The following is a 19,527-nucleotide window of genomic DNA, read 5'->3' on the forward strand; positions in this document are numbered from 1 at the left end:
GGGGGAAGTGCATGCGCAGTATGGGATGGGGGGGAGATGAGGAGCCGGCGTGTGGCGGCATCGTTAGGCGCGAAGGCTGCTCGTCGCTGATTGGTTGAAAAGGCGGGACCCCCGGTGCGCTGAGTGGAGCGACGGGAAGGCGGCTCGTCGCTGATTGGCTGAGAGGGAGGGAAGGCGGGACGCTCAGCGCGTTGAAGGGAGAGGCGCGAAGGCAGCTCGTCGCTGATTGGTTGAGGAGGCGGGACGCCCAGCGCGTTAAAAGGGAGAGGCGCGAAGGCAGCTCGTCGCTGATTGGTTGAGAGGACGGGAAGGCGGCACCCTGCTCCGCCGAGGGCAGCGGCGCGAAGGCAGCTCGTCGCTGATTGGCTGAGAGGGCGGGAAGGCGGGACCCTGCTCCGCCGAGGGGAGAGGCGCGAAGACAGCTCGTCGCTGATTGGTTGAGAGGGCGGGCCCCCGGTGCGTTGAGGGGAGTGGCGCGAAGGCAACTCGTCGCTGATTGGCTGAGACGGCGGGAAGGCGGGACCCCACTGCGCTGAGGGGAGCGGCGCGATGACAGCTCCGCGTCCCGTGGGTCTGACCCACGGCCCAGCCCCATAGCCCTGGCCCCTGGGGGTCCTCGGCCCGCCCCATCGCAGCCCCTTCGCAGCCCTAGGGGCCCCACCCTCCCTCCCCAGCTCCCCCCAGCCATGCGGGGCACCGCCGCACCGCCCAGCGCAGTGACGGGGAGCAGCGGGGCTGCCCCGCGGTGCGTGAGTACCGGCGACCCCTTTGTCCCTCTGCCCTTTGTTCCTGCAGCCACGCGTGGCGTTCAGACCCCACACCCCCCCCGCCGTGGGTCCCACCCCCCCCTCCTCACGGTGTCCGTCCCCGCGTGTCCCCCCCCACCCACCCCGCGTTCTCCGCCGGCGGAGGGGTACGCAGGGGCGGGGGGGCCGTGCTGAGGCCGGGGGAGCTGGAACTACTTTGGCACCGTGCGTGCGGCGGGAGCAGCCGGCGGCGCTTTGTGTGGCCGGGGGGGTTGCACTGGGACCCCCATTTCCCCCCCTTCCCTTTCCCCAATTACCACCGCGACCCCCCCATTCATCTCCCCTTTCCCCCCCTTTATTTCCTCAACGATTTGACTGAGTTTCCTTCATTTTGGGGGAGGGGGCACCCGCTCCCCCCCCCCCCCCATTCACCCCATCCTCCCTTAGAATAACAAGGGATTAAACTCAACTTTGCCGCCCCCCCCCCCAGCCCCAGCGATGCCGTCGGCGATGGAGAAACCACCGGGGATCCCCCCCCGTGGCCGCCCCAGGGCGGGGGGCACCGGTGCCCCCCCCCAATTGGAGGACGAGGGCAGCGAGGACGAGCACGCGCACGGTGAGTCCCGCCCCCCCCCTTCCCCCCCAAAAATCAAACAACCCCCCCAAAACACACCTGTGCCCCCCCCCTTCCCCCCACCATGTGTATTGGAGCCCCACGCTCGCCACACGTGGGTTTTTTGGGGGGGTGAGGGGGGGGGATGTCAACCCCATCCATGGGGTGGTGGGGAACAAAGCCCCATTGTCCCCGCGGGGTCCCCATTGTCCCCGCCTGCCCGCGTGTGCGTGGCCCTGGGCTTTGTGTGCTGGGGGGGCACAACTGCTGCCCCCCCATACACAACCTTGAACCCCCGTGTCCCCCCATTAACCCCCGTGTCCCCCCATTAACCCCCGTGTCCCCATTAACCCTTGTGTCCCCGTTACCCCCCTCCCCTTGTTAGCCCCATTAACCCCCTTCCTTGTTAACCCCCATCCCCTCATTAACCCCCATGTCTCTGTTGCCCCCCGTTACCCCCCATGTCCCTCCATTAACCCCCGTGTCCCCCCATGTCCCCATTAACCCCCAATCACCCCTGTGTCCCCATTAACCCCCTCCCTCTTTAACCCCGTTAAACCCCTTCCTCCTTAACCCCTCTCCCCTCATTAACCCCCATTCCCTCATTAATAACCGTCCCCCCATTAACCCCCTTGTCCCCCCATTGACATCATGTCCCCCCATTACCCCCCATGTCCCCATTACCCCCCGTGTCCCCCCATTACTCCCTATGTCCCCATTAACCCCCATGTCCCTGTCATCCCCCACGTCCCCATTAACCCCCATGTCCTAATTAACCCCCATGTCCCCCCATTAACCCCATGTCCCCGTGTCCCCCCATTAACCCCGTGTCCCCCTGTCACCCCCCATGTCCCCATTAACCCCATGTCCTAATTAACCCCCCGTGTCCCCCTGTTAGCCCCCATGTCCCCCCATTAACCCCATGTCCCTGTTACCCCCCAAGTCCCCATTATCCATGTCCCCCCATTAACCCCCATCCCCCCATTAACCCCCGTTCCCCCGTCACCCCCCATGTCCCCATTAACCCCATGTCCCCATTAACCCCATGTCCTAATTAACCCCCCGTGTCCCCCTATTAACCCCTCATGTCCCCCTATTAACCCCCCATGTCCCCCTACTAACCATGTCCCCCCATTAACCCCATGTCCTAATTACCCCCCGTGTCCCCCTGTTACCCCCATGTCCCCCCATTAACCCCATGTCCCCGTTACCCCCCAAGTCCCTGTTATCTATGTCCCCCCATTAACCCACATGCCCCCATTGACCCCATGTCCTAATTAACCCCCGTATCCCTCCATTAACCCCTGTTCCCCCGTCACCCCCCGTGTCCCCATTAACCCCATGTCCTAATTAACCCCCGTGTCCCCCCCATTAACCCCGTGTCTCCCTCGTTACCCCCCATGTCCCCCCATTATTCCCCATGTCCCCCCATGTCCCCATTAACCCCCGGGTCTCCACTGACCCCCGTTACCCCCCCATGTCTCCCCATTAACCCCTGTGTCCCCCTTAACTCCCTCCCCCATTACCCCTGGTGTTCCCATTAACCCCCTCACTTTTTGACCCCATGTGTCCCCATTAACCCTCATGGCCCCCCATTGACCCCATCCCCCCACTAACCCCCTTGTCCCCCCCATTGACATCATGTCCCCCCATTAACCCCTGTGTCCCCATTACCCCCCGTGTCCTCCTGTCACCCCCCATGTTCCCCCATTACCCTCCGTGTTCCCCCATTACTCCCCATGGCCCCATTAACCCCCCTGTCCCCGTCACCCCCCACGTCCCCATTAACCCCACGTCCTAATTAACGCCCGTGTCAACCCCATTAACCCCCATGTCCCCATTAACCTCCGTGTTCCCCTGTCACCCCCCATGTCCTAATTAACCCCCCGTGTCCCCCCATTAACCCCCCGTGTCCCCCCATTAACCTCAGGTCCCCGTTACCCCCCATGTCCCCGTTAACCATGTCCCCCCATTAACCCTCATGCCCCCATTATCCCCATGTCCCCATTATCCCCATGTCCCCATTAACCCCCGTGTCCCCCCATTAACCCCATGTCCTAATTACCCCCCATGTCCCCGTTACCCCATGTCCCTGTTAACCCCCATGTCCCCGTTACCCCCCATATCCCCCCATTAACCCCATGTCCCTGTTACCTTCCCAAGTCCCTGTTAACCATGTCCCCCCATTAACCCCTGTGCCTCCATTAACCCCATGTCCTAATTACCCCCCCATGTCCCCATTAACCCCCATCCCCCCATTAACCCCCATGTCCCTGTCACCTCCCATGTCCCTGTTAACCCCCATGTCCCCCCATTAACCCCATGTCCTAATTACCCCATGTCCCCCCATTACCCCTATGTCCCCGTTACCCCCATGTCCCCCCATTAACCCCAGGTCCCCGTTACCCCCCATGTCCCCATTACCCCGTGTCCCCGTTACCCCCCATATCCCCCCATTAACCCCATGTCCCTGTTACCCCCCAAGTCCCCGTTAACCATGTCCCCCCATTAACCCCATGTCCTAATTACCCCCCGTGTCCCCATTAACCCCCATTCCCCCATTAACCCCATGTCCCTGTCACCCCCCATGTCCCTGTTAACCCCCGTGTCCCCGTTACCCCCCCATGTTCCCCATTAACCCCATGTCCTAATTACCCCCATGTCCCCCCATTAACCCCAGGTCCCCATTACCCCTATATCCCCCCATTACCCCCCATGTCCCCCCATTACCCCTATGTCCCAGTTACCCCCATGTCCCCCCATTAACCCCATGTCCCTGTCACCCCCCATGTCCCCATTACCCCATGTCCCTGTTAACCCTCGTGTCCCTGTTACCCCCAATGTCCCCCCATTAACCCCGTGTCCTAATTACCCCCATGTCCCCCCATTACCCCCCAGGTCCCCATTAACCCCCATGTCCCCCCATTAACCCCCATGTCCCCCCATTAACCCCCGTGTCCCCATTACCCCCATGTCCCCCCATTATCCCATGTCCCTGTTAACCCCCATGTCCCCGTTACCCCCATGTCCCCCCATTAACCCCAGGTCCCCGTTACCCCCCCACATCCCCCCATTAACCCCATGTCTCCATTACCTCATGTCCCTGTTAACCCCCGTGTCCCCGTTACCCCCCATGTCCCCCCATTAACCCTATGTCCTAATTACCCCCATGTGCCCCCATTAACCCCTGTGCCCCCATTAACCCCATGTCCTAATTACCCCCTGTGTCCCCATTAACCCCCATCCCCCCATTAACCCCGTGTCCCTGTTACCCCCCATTAACCCCGTGTCCTAATTACCCCCATGTCCCCCTATTAACCCCAGGTCGCCATTACCCTCAAGTCCCCATTAACCATGTCCCCCCATTAACCCCCGTGCCCCCATTAGCCCCATGTCCCCGTTAACCCCTGTGTCCCCATTAACCCCATGTCCCCATTACCCCCATGTCCCCCCATTAACCCCAGGTCCCCGTTACCCCCCATGTCCCCATTACCCCATCTTCCTGTTAACCCCCGTGTCCCTGTTACCCCGCCATGTCCCCTCATTAACCCTATGTCCTAATTACCCCAATGTCCCCCTATTAACCCCAGGTCCCCATTACCCCCCAAGTCCCCATTAACCATGTCCCCCCATTACCCCCATGTCCTCGTTACCCCCCATGTCCCCCCATTACCCCCATGTCCCCATTAACCCCCGTGTCCCCCCCCAGACAGCATGATCCGGGTGGGCGCCGACTACCAGGCCGTGATCCCCGACTGCAAACCAGGTGGGGACGCTTTAACAGAACTGGGGGGTCACGGGGTGGGGGGGTCCGTGTGACCCCAATTGACCTTCCCCCCCTAAACCCCCCCACCCAGAGAGCCCCGCACGCTACAGCAACAAAGAGCTGAAGGGGATGCTGGTCTGGGCCCCCAACCACTGTGTGTCGGACGCCAAACGTGAGCCCCCCCCACGGTACCGGGGTGTCCCGCGGTGCCCCCCACCCTCCCTGACACCCCCTTTCCCACCCCCCCCCCCCAGTGGACAAATACATCGCCATGGCCAAGGACAAGCACGGCTACAACATTGAGCAGGTACCGTGACCCCCCCCCCAACACCACAGGGGTCCCCACAGCGTGTCCTGACCCCCCCCAATGCACCCCCAAATGCGTCCCCAAACCTCCCCAAAATGCATCCCAAATCACACCCCCAAACCCCACCCAATTGCACCCCCAAACCCCCCCAATGCACCCCCAAGTGCGTCTCCAAACCCCCCCCCAAAATGCATCCCAAATCACACCCCCAAACCCCACCCAATTGCACCCTCAACCCCCCCAATGCACCCTCAAATGTGTCCACAAACCCCCCCAAAATGCATCCCCAATCACATCCCCAAACCCCACAAAATGCACCCCTAAATGTGTCCCCAAGTGCCCCAAAAATGCACCCCAAATCACACCCCCAAACCTACCCCAAAATGCACTCTTGAACCCCCCCAAATGCACCCCCAAACCCCCCCAATTGCACCCCCAAACCCCCCAAACCTCCCCCAAATGCACCCCCAAACACACCCCCAAATGCATCCCCCAACCCCTCCCAAATGCATCCTCAAACACACCCCAAAATGCACCCCCTGAACCCCCCCAAATCCACCCCCTGAACCCCCCCAATTGCACCCCCAAACCTCCCCCAACCTCCCCCCAATTGCACCCCCAAGCCCCCCCCAATCGCATCCCCAAATGTGTCCCCAACCTCCCCCCAAACGCAGCCCAAACCTCCCCCAAATGCACCCCAAAAACCCCCACGAACCCACCCCCATTTGCACCCCAAACCCTCCCAAAATGCACCCCCAACCCCCCCAATTGCACCCCCCAAACACCCCCCCAAACCCCCCCAAATGCAGCCCCAAACCTCCCCAAAATGCACCCCTGAACCTCCTCAAATGCACCCCTGAATCCTCCCAAAAGCACCCCGAACCCCCCCAAAACCCCTCAGCACACCCCCAAACCTCCCCCAAACCCACCCTGAACCCCCCCAGCCAAACGCACCCCAAAATCCCCCCAAACACACCCCAAACCCCCCCAAACACACCCCCAAATGCACCCCAAAACCCCCCCAATTCCACCCCAAACCCCCCCAAACCTCCCCAAAATGCACCCCTGAACCTCCCCAAATGCACCCCTGAATCCCCCCAAAAGCACCCATGAACCCCCCCAAACTGCCCCCAGCACACCCCCAAACCTCCCCCAAACCCACCCTGAATCCCCCAGCCAAACACACCCCAAAACCCCCCCAAAACGCACCCCCAAACCCCCCCAGGCGCTGGGGATGCTGCTGTGGCACAAACACGATGTGGACAAATCCCTGGCCGACCTGGGCAACTTCACCCCCTTCCCGGACGAGTGGACGCTGGAGGACAAGGTGCTGTTCGAGCAGGCCTTCAGCTGCCACGGCAAGAGCTTCGCCCGCATCCAGCAGATGGTGAGACCCCAAAATGCACCCCAAACCCCCCCAGAATGCACCACCGACCCCCCAAAATCCAGCCCCAAACACAGCCCCAAACACAGCCCCAAACGCAGCCCCAAATGCACCCCCAAGTGCAGCCCCAAACTGCATCTTGTCCCCCTTCCACGGCAAGAGCTTCGCCCGCATCCAGCAGATGGTGAGACCCCCAAAATGTACCCCGAATCCCCCCAAATGCACCCCCAAACCCCCCCAAATGCACCCCCAAATCCCCTGAAATGCACCCCCAAACACAGCCTGAAATGCACCCCCAAATGCAGCCCCAGACCCCCCAAATGCACCCCCAAAATGCATCTTGTCCCCCTTCCACGGCAAGAGCTTTGCCCGCATCCAGCAGATGGTGAGACCCCAAAATGCACCCCAAACCCCCCCAGAATGCACCACCGACCCCCCAAAATCCAGCCCCAAGCACACCCCCAATTGCACCCCGAAACGCCCCCCAAATTCACCACTGACCCCCTAAAATGGAGCCCCAAACACATCCTCAAATGCATCCCCAAATGCACCCCTAAATGCACCCCCAGACCCCCTAAATGCACCCCCAAAATGCATCTTGTCCCCCTTCCATGGCAAGAGCTTCACCTGCATCCAGCAGATGGTGAGACCCCCCCCAAAATGCACCCCCAAACCCCCCCAAAATGCACCACCAAACCCCCTCAATGCAGCCCCAAACACACCCCCAATTGCACCCCCAGACCTCCTAGAATGCACCAATGACCCCCCCCAAAAAGCACCACTGACCCCCCTCAGGATGCACCCCTAAACCCCCAAAATGCACCCCCATACACACCCCCAAATCCCCCCAAACACACCCCCAAACTGCATCTTGTCCCCCTTCCACGGCAAGAGCTTCGCCCGCATCCAGCAGATGGTGAGACCCCCCCCCAAAATGCACCCCCAAACCTGCCCAGAATGCACCACCGACCCCCCAAAATGCACCCCCAAATCCCCTGAAATGCACCCCCAAACACAGCCCCAAATGCAGCCCTAAACGCAACCCCAAACGCATCCCCAAGTGCACCCCCAAACTGCATCTTGTCCCCCTTCCACGGCAAGAGCTTCGCCCGCATCCAGCAGATGGTGAGACCCCAAAATGTACCCCAAACCCCCCCAGAATGCACCACCGACCCCCCAAAATGCACCCCCAAACCCCCTAAAATCCAGCCCCAAATGCAGCCCCAAATGCAGCCCCAAATGCAGCCCCAAACGCAGCCCCAAGTGCAGCCCCAAAATGCATCTTGTCCCCCTTCCGTGGCAAGAGCTTCGCCCGCATCCAGCAGATGGTGAGACCCCAAAATGCACCCCCAAACCCCCCCAAATGCACCCCCAAATCCCCTGAAATGCACCCCCAAACACAGCCTGAAATGCACCCCCAAATGCAGCCCCAGACCCCCCAAATGCACCCCCAAAATGCATCTTGTCCCCCTTCCACGGCAAGAGCTTTGCCCGCATCCAGCAGATGGTGAGACCCCAAAATGCACCCCAAACCCCCCCAGAATGCACCACCGACCCCCCAAAATCCAGCCCCAAGCACACCCCCAATTGCACCCCGAAACGCCCCCCAAATTCACCACTGACCCCCTAAAATGGAGCCCCAAACACATCCTCAAATGCATCCCCAAATGCACCCCTAAATGCACCCCCAGACCCCCTAAATGCACCCCCAAAATGCATCTTGTCCCCCTTCCATGGCAAGAGCTTCACCTGCATCCAGCAGATGGTGAGACCCCCCCCAAAATGCACCCCCAAACCCCCCCAAAATGCACCACCAAACCCCCTCAATGCAGCCCCAAACACACCCCCAATTGCACCCCCAGACCTCCTAGAATGCACCAATGACCCCCCCCAAAAAGCACCACTGACCCCCCTCAGGATGCACCCCTAAACCCCCAAAATGCACCCCCATACACACCCCCAGATCCCCCCAAACACACCCCCAAATGCATCTTGTCCCCCTTCCACGGCAAGAGCTTCGCCCACATCCAGCAGATGGTGACCCCCCCCAAAATGCACCCCTAAACCCCCCAAATGCACCCCCAATTACATCCCCAAACCCCCCCAATTGCACCCCTAAATGCATCCCCAACCCCCCCCAAAATGCACCCCCAAATCCCTCCGAAATGCGCCCCCAAACGCACCCCCGAACCCTCACTAAACGCACCCCCAACCCCCCAATTGCATCCCCAAAATGCACCCCCAAATCCCCCAAAATGCACCCTCAAACCCCCCCAATTACACCCCCAAATCCTCCCAAACATGCCCCCAAACCCCCCCAAATGCACCCCTAAACTCCCCCGACCCCCCCCAAAATGCACCCCCCAAATACCCCCAAAATGCACCCCCAAATGCATCCCCAAACCCCCCCAACTGTACCCCCGAACCCCCCCAATTGCACCCCCAAACGCACCCCCGAACCCCCCTAAATGCACCCCCTAACCCCCCCAAAATGCACCACCGACCCCCCCCAAATCCCCCCAAAATGCGCCACACCCCCCAAACGCACCCCCAGATCCCCCCCAATGCACCCCCACATCCCCCCCAAAATGCACCCTGCCCTTTCCCCCCACTCCTCCCCCATTTTTAGGGGTGTCCCCCCCCATCTATTTCAATGGTTCCTTCCCCATTCCCCATCCTCTTATTACTAAGGGGTCACCCCCTTTTATTCTTAGTGTTTCTTAAAGGGCCCCCCCCATTTCCAGGGGTGTCCCCCCCCATCTATTTCAATGGTTCCTTCCCCATTCCCCATCCTCTTATTGCTAAGGGGTCACCCCCCTTTATTCTTAGTGTTTCTTAAAGGGCCCCCCCATTTCCAGGGGTGTCCCCCCCCATTTCCAGGGGTGTCCCCCCCATTTCCAGGGGTGCCCCCCTCATTTCCAGGGGTGTCCCCCCCCATCTATTTCAATGGTTCCTTCCCCATTCCCCATCCTCTTATTGCTAAGGGGTCACCCCCCTTTATTCTTAGTGTTTCTTAAAGGGCCCCCCCTCCCCATTTCCAGGGGTGTCCCCCCTCATTTCCAGGGGTGTCCCCCCCATTTCCAGGGGGCTCCCCCTCATTTCCAGGGGTGTCCCCCCCCATCTATTTCAATGGTTCCTTCCCCACTCCCCATCCTCTTATTACTAAGGGGTCACCCCTCTTTATTCTTAGTGTTTCTTAAAGGGCCCCCCCCCATTTCCAGGGGTGTCCCCCCCATTTCCAGTGGTGTCCCCCCCATTTCCAGGGGTGCCCCCCCCCAAATCTCACCTGTGCCCCCCAGCTCCCCGACAAGCTCATCTCCAGCCTGGTTAAGTATTATTACTCCTGGAAGAAAACCCGGACCCGGACCAGCGTCATGGATCGGCAGGCTCGGCGCCCCCTGGGCCGCAGGGACAGGTGACCCCCCCAAAACCCCCCCAAATACACCCCCAACCTCCCCCGAATGCACCCCCAAACACACCCCCAAACCCCCCCAAAACGCACCCCCAAACCCCCCCAAAACGCACCCCCAAACCCCCCCATTGCACCCCTGAACCTGCCACAAAATGCACCCCCAAACTCCCCCAATTGCACCCCCAAATGCATCCCCAACCCCCCCAAATGCACCCATGAACCCTCCCAAATGCACCCCCAAAAGCACCCCCAATTCCCCCCAAAAGCACCCCCAAAGTCCCCCCAAACGCACCCCCAACCTCCCCAAAATGCACCCCCAACCCCCCCAATCCCACCCTTTACCCCCACAAAATGCCTCCCCAAACCCCCCCAAATGCACCCCAAACACACCCCCAAATGCATCCCCAAACCACCCCCAAATACACCCCCAAACCCCCCCAAATGCACCCCCAAATGCACCCCAAACCCACCCTTTACCCCCCCAAAAATGTACCCCAAACGCACCCCAAACCCCCCCCAAACACACCCCCAAATGCATCCCCAAACCACCCCCAAAAACACCCCCAAACCCACCCTTTCCCCCCCCAAAATACACCCCCAATCCCCAAAATGCACCCCCAAACCCCCCCAAATGCACCCTCCCAAAATGCACCCCCCAAATACCCCCCATCGCCCCCCCAAAACCCCCCCTTCCCCCCATCTCCATAGCAACGAGGATCCCGACGCCCCCCCCCAGAGCCAAGTGGAAGCGGCCGACCCCACCAATGAGGTTTGCGCCGGGGGGGGGATGGATGAAGGGGTCACTTTGCTAACACCGTGACCCCCCCCAATTTAATTAACCCATTCCAGCCTTTTTACCCCAAAATCGGGGTGCGGCGGGAGGGGCCGTCCCGGCAGCCCCCCCCCCCTCGGCAGCGGCGCCGCCCCCCCCGGGGGATGCGACTGAGCCGGGAGGACGTGGCCGTTGTCACCGCCAACCCCGATTTGGGGGCGCTGGCCCTGCAGCAGCTGGATTGCCAGCTGGTGTCCCTCAAACGGCAGGTAAACCCCCCCCAAAATAACCCCCAACCCCCCCCCCCCAAATCTATAGGGTGCCCCATAGCGGGGCGACCCCAAGCTGTGTGTGTCCCCCCCCTAAAGGTGCAGCGGATCAAGCAGATCAACAGCGGCCTGAAGGTGGCGCTGGAGGGGGGGCTGGATGGGCTGCGCCCCCATGAGGTGGGTCTGGGGGGGACATGGGGGTCCGGGGGGGGTCCCTGCCCCACATCACCCCCCCCGCCCCCCTCCTCCAGGGCAAATTTGGCTCCGGTTGGACCACGGACGAGCAGCTGCTGGCGGTGCAGGGTGAGCCCCCCCCCCCCAGATTAACCTCGTTAAGGCTTTGCCTTCGTTAGCGCCCCGCCCTCATTGTAATTAACCCGCAGCCCTGGGGCGCTGCGCCCGGGACCTCCCACCCGTGTCGCCAACGCGGGGGCGGAGCTTCCTGCTGGGCGCCGCCCGGCGCCGCAGGGGGCGGGACCAAGAGCGGCCACGCCCCGGGGAGGAGGAGGAGGAGGAGGAAGAGGTGAGTGGGCTTAGGCTGGGCTTAGGTCTGGGCCCAGTCGCAGGTCTGGGCTTAGTCCTGGTCCCAGGTCTGGTCTCAGCCCCAGGTCTGGCCTTAGTCCTGGTCCCAGGTGGTCCCAGGCTCAGGTCTGGGCTTAGTCCTGGTCTTAGTCCCAGGTGGTCCCAGCCCCACATCTAATCTCAGTCCTGATCCCAGTCTTGGGTCTGGTCTCAGTTCTGGTCCCAGTCCCAGGCCTGGGCTTAGTCCTGGTCCCAGTCCTGGATCTGGTCTTAGTCCTGGTCTCAGTCATGGTCCCAGTCCCAGGTCTGACCTTAGTCCTGGTCCTAGTCCCAGGTGGTCCCAGGCCCAGGTCTGGCCTTAGTCCTCATCCCAGTTCTGGTCTCAGTCCTATTCCCGGTCCCAGTCCTGCTCCTAGGCCCAGATCTGGGCTTAGTCCTGGTCCCAGTCCTGGATCTGGTCTTAGTCCTGGTCTCAGTCCTGGTCCCAGCCCCAGGTCTGGTCTCAGTCCTGGTCCCAGGCCCGGGTCTGGTCTTAGTCCTGGTCCTAGTCCCAGGTGGTCCCAGGCTCAGGTCTGGTCTTAGTCCTGGTCCCAGTCCCAGGTCTGGCCTTAGTCCTGGTCCTAGTCCCAGGTGGTCCCAGGCCCAGGTCTGGCCTTAGTCCTGGTCCCAGTTCTGGTCTCAGTCCTATTCCCAGTCCCAGTCCTGGTCACAGCCCCGGGTCCAGCCTTAGTCCTGGTCCCAGCCCCACATCTACTCTCAGTCCTGGTCCCAGTCCTGGGTCTGGCCTTAGTCCTGCTCCTAGGCCCAGATCTGGGCTTAGTCCTGGTCCCAATCCTGGATCTGGGCTTAGTCCTGGTCTCAGTCGTGGTCCCAGCCCCAGGTCTGACCTTAGTCCTGGTCCCAGCCTCAGGTCTGGTCTCAGTCCTGGTCCCAGGCCCGGGTCTGGGATTAGTCCTGGTCCCAGTTCCAGGTTTGGGCTTAGTCCCAGGCCCAGGTCTGGTCTCAGTCCTGATCCCAGGTCCAGGCTTAGTCCTGATCCCAGTCTCAGGTCTGGTCCCAGCCCCGCCCCCGCTCTGGCCCCGCCCCCACACTGCTCTTCTTCCCACAGGTGCAGATCACGGGGTTTTCCCGCCTGCCTCTGGCCCCGCCCACCAACGCGGCCCCGCCCCCTCCCCCAGCCCCACCCCCTTCAGCCTCCCCTTCGCGCCCCCCGCAGCCCCCGCCCCTCCTGCGCCCGGCCCCGCCCCCTGCCCCCGTGCGGCCCCGCCCCCCACCGCCGCTCCAGCCGGGCCGGGCCCCGCCCCCTCTGATCCGGCCTGGCCACGCCCCCGCGCCGAGGCCACGCCCCCCCGCAGCCGGCCACGCCCCACCTCGCTGAGCGCTGGGAGCTGCGGCGCCCCCTGCTGGGCTGGGGGGCACATGGGGGGCACATGGGGCCCTCGGCCACTTTGCAATAAAGGTATTTTACTAGAGCGGCTGCGTGCGCCGGGCTGTGCTGGGAGCACTGGTTTATACTGGGAGCATTGTCCTGGGAGCACTGGTTTATACTGGGAGCACTGGTCTGTACTGGGAGCACTGGGGTCTGTACTGGGAACACTGGGGTCTATACCGGTCTACACTGGGATATATACTGGGAACACTGGGGTCTGTACTGGTCTATACTGGGAACATTGGGGTCTATATTGGGAGCACTGGGGTCTATACTGGGAACACTGGGGTCTGTACTGGGAACACTGGGGTTTATACTGGTCTGTACTGGTCTATACTGGGAGCACTGGGGTCTACACTGGCCTGCACTGGGAGCACTGGGGGTCTACGCTGGTCTGCACTGGGAGCACTGGGGTCTGTACTGGGAGCACTGGGGTCTATACTGGTCTGTATTGGTCTGTACTGGTCTATACTGGTCTGTACTGGGAGCACTGGTCACAGCCAACGGGTCTTTCTGGAAAGATTTTAATGTAGAACCTGGAAAATCCAGCGGGGGCGGGGCCGGAGGGGTGGGGGCGGGGCCAACATTTGGCTCCTCCCCCACCCGCCGAGGGGGGCGGGGCCCGTGGGAGGGGCTTCGGGACCCCGCCCCTCGGCGCGGGGCGGGGCTACAGCAGTTTAAAGGGGCCACGACCCCCAGAGCAGCAGAACCGCCCCCACCCCCACCCCCCCGGCCCTTCCTGAGTGCTGGGGGGAGGGGACATCCCCGTGTCCCCCCCTCGTGCCATCAGGATGTCCCCATGTCCCCTAAGGCCACCGGGGGGGGGTGCTGGGGTCACCCCCATGGGGACAAAAAGGCCCCAGACGGTCCCTGGGGACACCCGGGCCCATCCCCGTGTCCCCCGTAAGGCTTTGGGGACATCCCTGCAGTCCCCGGGGTGGCCCCACAGGTCCCGGGGCCACCCAGGATGTCCCCATGAAGTCCTGGGTCATACAACGTCCCCTGAGGTCCCAGGGCTATCCAGGATGTCCCCAAAGGTCCCAGGGCCATCCAAGGTGTCCTTAGACATCCCAGGGCCATCCAGAACGTCCCCAGATGTCCCAGGTCCATCCAGAACGTCCCAGGGTCATCCAGAACATCCCGAGAGGTCCCAGGTCCAACCAAGAGGTCCCAGGTCCATCCAGAACATCCCCAGGTCCATCCAGGACGTTCCCAGAGGTCCCAGGTCCATCCAAGATGTCCCCAAAGGTCCCAGGTCCATCCAAGATGTCCCCAGAGGTCCCAGGTCCATCCAGAACATCCCCAGGTCCATCCAGAATGTCCCCAGGTCCATCCAAGAGGTCCATCCAGAGGTCCCAGGTCCATCCCAGAGGTCCCAGGTCCATCTGAGGTGTCCTTAGACGTCCCAGATCCATCCAAGAGGTCCCAGATCCATCCAAGGTGTCCTCAGATGTCCCAGGTCCATCCAGAACATCCCCAGGTCCATCCAAGGTCCATCCAGGATGTGTCTGGAGGTCCCAGGTCCATCCCAGGGGTCCCAGATCCATCCAAGACTTTCCAGATCCATCCAAGATGTCCCAGGTCCATCCCAGGTCCATCCAAGATGTCCCAGGTCCATCCCAGAGGTCCCAGATCCATCCCAGATCCATCCAAGACATCCCAAGTCCATCCAAGACCTTCCAGATCCATCCGGAATGTCCCCAGGTCCATCCCAGAGGTCCCAGGTCCATCCAAAGTGTCCTCAGATGTCCCAGATCCATCCCAGGGGTCTCAGATCCATCCCAGGTGCATCCAAGACGTCCCAGGTCCATCCCAGGTCCATCACAGGTGCATCCAAGACATCCCAGGTCCATCCAAGATGTCTCAGGTCCCATATCAGGTCTATCCCAGGTCCATCCAAGAGGTCCCAGGTCCATCCAAGAGGTCCCAGGTCCATCCCAGGTCCATCCAAGAGGTCCCAGGTCCATCCAAGAGGTCCCAGGTCCATCCTAGGTCCATCCAAGACCTTCCAGATCCATCCCAGATGTCCCCAGGTCCATCCCAGGTGTCCTCAGATGTCCCAGGTCCATCCCAGGGGTCTCAGATCCATCCAAGACATCCCAGGTCCATCCCAGATGTCCCAGGTGCGTCCCAGGTGCATCCAAGAGGTCCCAGGTCCATCCAAGAGGTCCCAGGCCCATCCCAGGTGCATCCAAGAGGTCCCAGGTCCATCCAAGAGGTCCCAGGTCCATCCTAGGTCCATCTAAGACCTTCCAGATCCATCCCAGATGTCCCCGGGTCCATCCCAGGTGCATCCAAGAGGTCCCAGGTCCATCCAAGAGGTCCCAGGTCCATCCCAGGTGCATCCAAGAGGTCCCAGGTCCATCCAAGAGGTCCCAGGTCCATCCCAGGTCCATCCAAGAGGTCCCAGGTCCATCCAAGAGGTCCCAGGTCCATCCTAGGTCCATCCAAGACCTTCCAGATCCATCCCAGATGTCCCCAGGTCCATCCCAGGTGTCCTCAGATGTCCCAGGTCCATCCCAGGGGTCTCAGATCCATCCAAGACATCCCAGGTCCATCCCAGATGTCCCAGGTGCGTCCCAGGTGCATCCAAGAGGTCCCAGGTCCATCCCAGGTGCATCCAAGAGGTCCCAGGTCCATCCAAGAGGTCCCAGGTCCATCCTAGGTCCATCTAAGACCTTCCAGATCCATCCCAGATGTCCCCGGGTCCATCCCAGGTGCATCCAAGAGGTCCCAGGTCCATCCAAGAGGTCCCAGGTCCATCCAAGAGGTCCCAGGTCCATCCCAGGTGCATCCAAGAGGTCCCAGGTCCATCCAAGAGGTCCCAGGTCCATCCCAGGTGCATCCAAGAGGTCCCAGGTCCATCCCAGCCGTCCCCACACCTCACACCCGTCCCCTGTCCGTCCGTCCGTCCATCCATCCGTGGGGCGGCCCCCCTCAGAGCTTGAGCTCGTTGGCCACCTTGGAGGCGATGTTCTTGAAGGCCATGGAGGTGCCGGCGATGCGCTTGAAGCGGACGCCGTTGAGCGAGAGGCGGGGGAGCTTGCAGACCTCCATCTCCCACTGCACGAAGGAGTCGTGGCCGGGGGCGCCGTGGGCGCAGAGCAGCACGAAGCGCTCCTGGGGCTCGCAGCGGCAGCTGTTGGCGTCCAGCACCTTGCGGATCTCGCGCAGCATCTCCCCCGGCTCCAGGGAGCTCGTGGTCTTCATGCTCCAGGTGAAGCGGAGGGAGCGCGGTTTGGGCTCGCGGACGGCGGAGGGGGCGGGGGTGGTGGCGGAGGGGGGCGCGGAGGGGGCGGCGGTGGCGGCGTCGCGAGGGGGTTTGTCTGGAGTCACCGTGGGTCTGGGGGAGAGAGGGGGTCACTGGGGGTAGGGGGGGTGGGGGTAGTGGGGGCAATGGGGATGGTGGGGACAATGGGGATGGTGGGGGACAGTGGGGATGGTGGGGACAGTGGGGATGGTGGGGGGTAGTGGGGGACAATGGGGATGGTGGGGACAGTGGGGATGGTGGGGACAATGGGAATGGTGGGGACAGTGGGGATGGTGGGGACAATGGGAATGGTGGGGACAGTGGGGATGGTGGGGACAGTGGGGATGGTGGGGACAATGGGGATGGTGGGGGGCAATGGGGGGCAATGGGGATGGTGGGGACAATGGGGATGGTGGGGACAGTGGGGATGGTGGGGGACAGTGGGGATGGTGGGGGACAGTGGGGATGGTGGGGACAGTGGGGATGGTGGGGGGCAGTGGGGGGCAATGGGGATGGTGGGGGGCAATGGGGATGGTTCAGGGCAATAGGGGACAATGGGAATGGTGGGGGGCAGTGGGGGACAATGGGGGACAATGGGGATGGTGGGGGACAATGGGGGACAATGGGGATGGTGGGGACAGTGGGGATGGTGGGGGGTAGTGGGGGGCAGTGGGGATGGTGGGGGGCAGTGGGGATGGTTCGGGGCAATAGGGGACAATGGGAATGGTGGGGGGCAGTGGGGGACAATGGGGGACAATGGGGATGGTGGAGGGCAGGGGATGGTGGGGGGCAATGGGGAGCAATGGGGATGGTAGGGGGCAGTGGGGGGAAGTGGGGATGGTGGGGACAGTGGGGATGGTGGGGGAGAGTGGGGGGCAGTGGGGATGGTGGGGACAGTGGGGACAATGGGGATGGTGGGGGAGAGTGGGGGGCAATGGGGATGGGGGGGGCAATGAGGCAATGGGGATGGTGGGGGGCAATGGGGCAATGGGGATGGTGGGGGGCAATGGGGGACAATGGGGATGGTGGGGACAGTGGGGATGGTGGGGGGCAGTGGGGATGGTGGGGGACGGTGGGGGCGGTGGGGGGTGGCGAAGGGGTTTGTCTGGAGCTACGGCGGGGCTGGGGGACACAGGGGGGGTCACTGGGGGACACAGGGGGGGTCACTGGGGGACACAGGGGGGGTGGCTGGGGGACACAGGGGGGGTCACTGGGGGACACAGGGGGGGTGGCTGGGGGACACAGGGGGGGTCACTGGGGGACACAGGGGGGGTCACTGGGGGACACAGGGGGGGTCACTGGGGGACACAGGGGGTGGTGGGGGGGTCTGGGGCGCAAGGGATGGGAGTGGGAGCAGCACAGACAGACCAGGGGCCCTGGGGTGGCCTGGGGACACTGGGGGGTGGCCTGGGGACACTGGGATGCTGGGGGGACACTGGGGGTGGCCTGGGGACACTGGGGGGACACCGGGATGCTGGGGGGACACCGGGGGTGTCCTGGGGACACTGGGATGCTGGGGGGACATTGGGATGCTGGGGGGACACCGGGGGAGTCCTGGGGACCCCAGGGGTGGCACAAGGAATCCACAGGGACGCTGGGGGTGACACGAGGACACTGGGGGTGTCCTGGGGAGCTCATGGGGGCCATGGGGACCCCACGGATGACAAGAGGACCCTGGGGTGACACAAGGATCCCAGGGGTGTCCCAGGGGTGCCATGGGGATCCTGGGGGTGACACGAGGACACTGGGGGTGTCCCGAGGACACTGGGGATGGCCTGGGGACCCCATGAGTGACACAGGGACACTGGGGGTGTCCTGGGGAGCTCATGGGGGTCATGGGGACTCCAGGGGTGACACAAGGAGCCCACAGGGACCCTGGGGGTGTCCTGGGGAGCCCACGGATGCCATGGGGACCCCAGGGGTGTCCCAAGGAGCCCAGGAGTGACATGAGGACCCTGGGGGTGACACGAGGACACTGGGGGTGGCCTAGGGAGCCCATGGATGTCATGGGGACCCTGGGGTGGCACAAGGAGCCCATGGGGACCCTATGGGTGACATGAGGACCCTGGGGGTGACACGAGGACCCTGGGATCCCATGGGAACCCCAGGGGTGACACAAGGAGCCCACAGGGACCCTGAGGGTGACACTGGGACCCCAGGGGTGACACGAGGAGCCCACAGGGACGCTGAGGGTGACACTAGGACCCCAGGGGTGACACGAGGAGCCCACAGGGACCCTGAGGGTGACACTGGGACCCCAGGGGTGACACGAGGAGCCCACGGGGACCCTATGGGTGACATGAAGACACTGGGGGTGTCCTGGGGATCCCATGGGTGTCATAGGGTCCCCAGGGGTGACCCGAGGAGCCCATGGGGACCCTACAGGTGACCCTGGAACCCCAGGGGTGACACGAGGAGCCCACGGGGACCCTATGGGTGACACTGGGACCCCAGGGGTGACACGAGGAGCCCACGGGGACCCTATGGGTGCCATGGGGACCCTATGGGTGCCACGGGGACCCTATGGGTGACACGGGGACCCTATAGGTGACACGGGGACCCTACGGGTGACACGGGGACCCTATGGGTGACACAGGGACCCTATAGGTGACACGGGGAACCTATAGGTGACACGGGGACCCTATGGGTGACACAGGGACCCTATGGGTGACATGGGGACCCTATAGGTGACACGGGGAACCTATGGGTGCCATGGGGACCCTATGGATGACACGGGGACCCTATAGGTGACACGGGGACCCTATGGGTGCCACGGGGACCCTATAGGTGACACGGGGACCCTATGGGTGCCACGGGGACCCTATAGGTGCCACGGGGACCCTATGGGTGACACGGGGACCCTATGGGTGCCATGGGGACCCTATGGGTGACACGGGGACCCTATGGGTGACACGGGGACCCTACGGGTGACACGGGGACCCTATAGGTGACACGGGGACCCTATGGGTGACACGGGGACCCTATGGGTGACACGGGGACCCTACGGGTGACACGGGGACCCTATAGGTGACACGGGGACCCTATGGGTGCCATGGG

General features: G+C 62.7%; 2 protein-coding genes and 1 long non-coding RNA gene across 6 annotated transcripts in view; 2 read left to right on the forward strand and 1 right to left on the reverse strand.

Annotated features, from left to right (window-relative positions):
- Positions 1-51: 51 nt before the first annotated feature.
- On the forward strand, positions 52-13,239 carry LOC136116073 (REST corepressor 2-like). Of its 3 annotated transcripts, none has more exons than XM_071801472.1 (13): positions 52-745; positions 1,237-1,362; positions 5,073-5,125; positions 5,217-5,297; positions 5,380-5,432; positions 6,658-6,819; positions 10,116-10,231; positions 10,937-10,997; positions 11,078-11,269; positions 11,369-11,446; positions 11,521-11,572; positions 11,653-11,792; positions 12,900-13,239. In XM_071801472.1, exons 1-13 carry the CDS (start codon positions 687-689, stop codon positions 13,167-13,169), a joined length of 1,443 nt encoding a protein of 480 aa, XP_071657573.1. In that variant the 5' UTR covers positions 52-686; the 3' UTR covers positions 13,170-13,239. The 3 variants fall into 3 exon arrangements, with proteins under 3 accessions (XP_071657573.1, XP_071657575.1, XP_071657574.1); XM_071801474.1 differs by having other exon boundaries at positions 55-745; positions 5,069-5,125; positions 12,900-13,238; XM_071801473.1 differs by lacking the exon at positions 52-745 and having other exon boundaries at positions 979-1,362; positions 5,069-5,125; positions 12,900-13,238.
- Positions 13,240-14,919: 1,680 nt separating this feature from the next.
- On the forward strand, positions 14,920-15,661 carry LOC136116082 (uncharacterized). Its single transcript, XR_011736239.1, has 3 exons — positions 14,920-15,018; positions 15,124-15,323; positions 15,549-15,661. It is a non-coding gene; the product is annotated as an uncharacterized lncRNA (long non-coding RNA).
- Positions 15,662-16,038: 377 nt separating this feature from the next.
- Positions 16,039-19,527, reverse strand: part of MARK2 (microtubule affinity regulating kinase 2) — a 45,066-nt gene continuing 41,577 nt past the window's right edge. For both annotated transcript variants that reach the window (XM_071801562.1, XM_071801561.1), the window contains one exon: positions 16,039-16,563. In XM_071801562.1, the coding sequence (XP_071657663.1) occupies positions 16,158-16,563 (406 nt within the window). In that variant the 3' untranslated portion in view covers positions 16,039-16,157. The remainder of the gene's footprint in view (positions 16,564-19,527) is intronic.

This window comes from Patagioenas fasciata, chromosome 39, assembly GCF_037038585.1.
Source record: "Patagioenas fasciata isolate bPatFas1 chromosome 39, bPatFas1.hap1, whole genome shotgun sequence".
Classification (NCBI taxonomy): Eukaryota; Metazoa; Chordata; class Aves; order Columbiformes; family Columbidae; genus Patagioenas; species Patagioenas fasciata.

Bases quoted from the DNA above. Each gene is read 5' to 3' on its own strand.
- LOC136116073 (XM_071801472.1), top strand. From the start codon at position 687: ATGCGGGGCACCGCCGCACCGCCCAGCGCAGTGACGGGGAGCAGCGGG. The intron at 5,126-5,216 runs GTGGGGACGCTT...CCCCCCACCCAG, and splicing joins GATCCCCGACTGCAAACCAG to AGAGCCCCGCACGCTACAGC. The intron at 11,573-11,652 runs GTGAGCCCCCCC...ATTAACCCGCAG, and splicing joins GCAGCTGCTGGCGGTGCAGG to CCCTGGGGCGCTGCGCCCGG.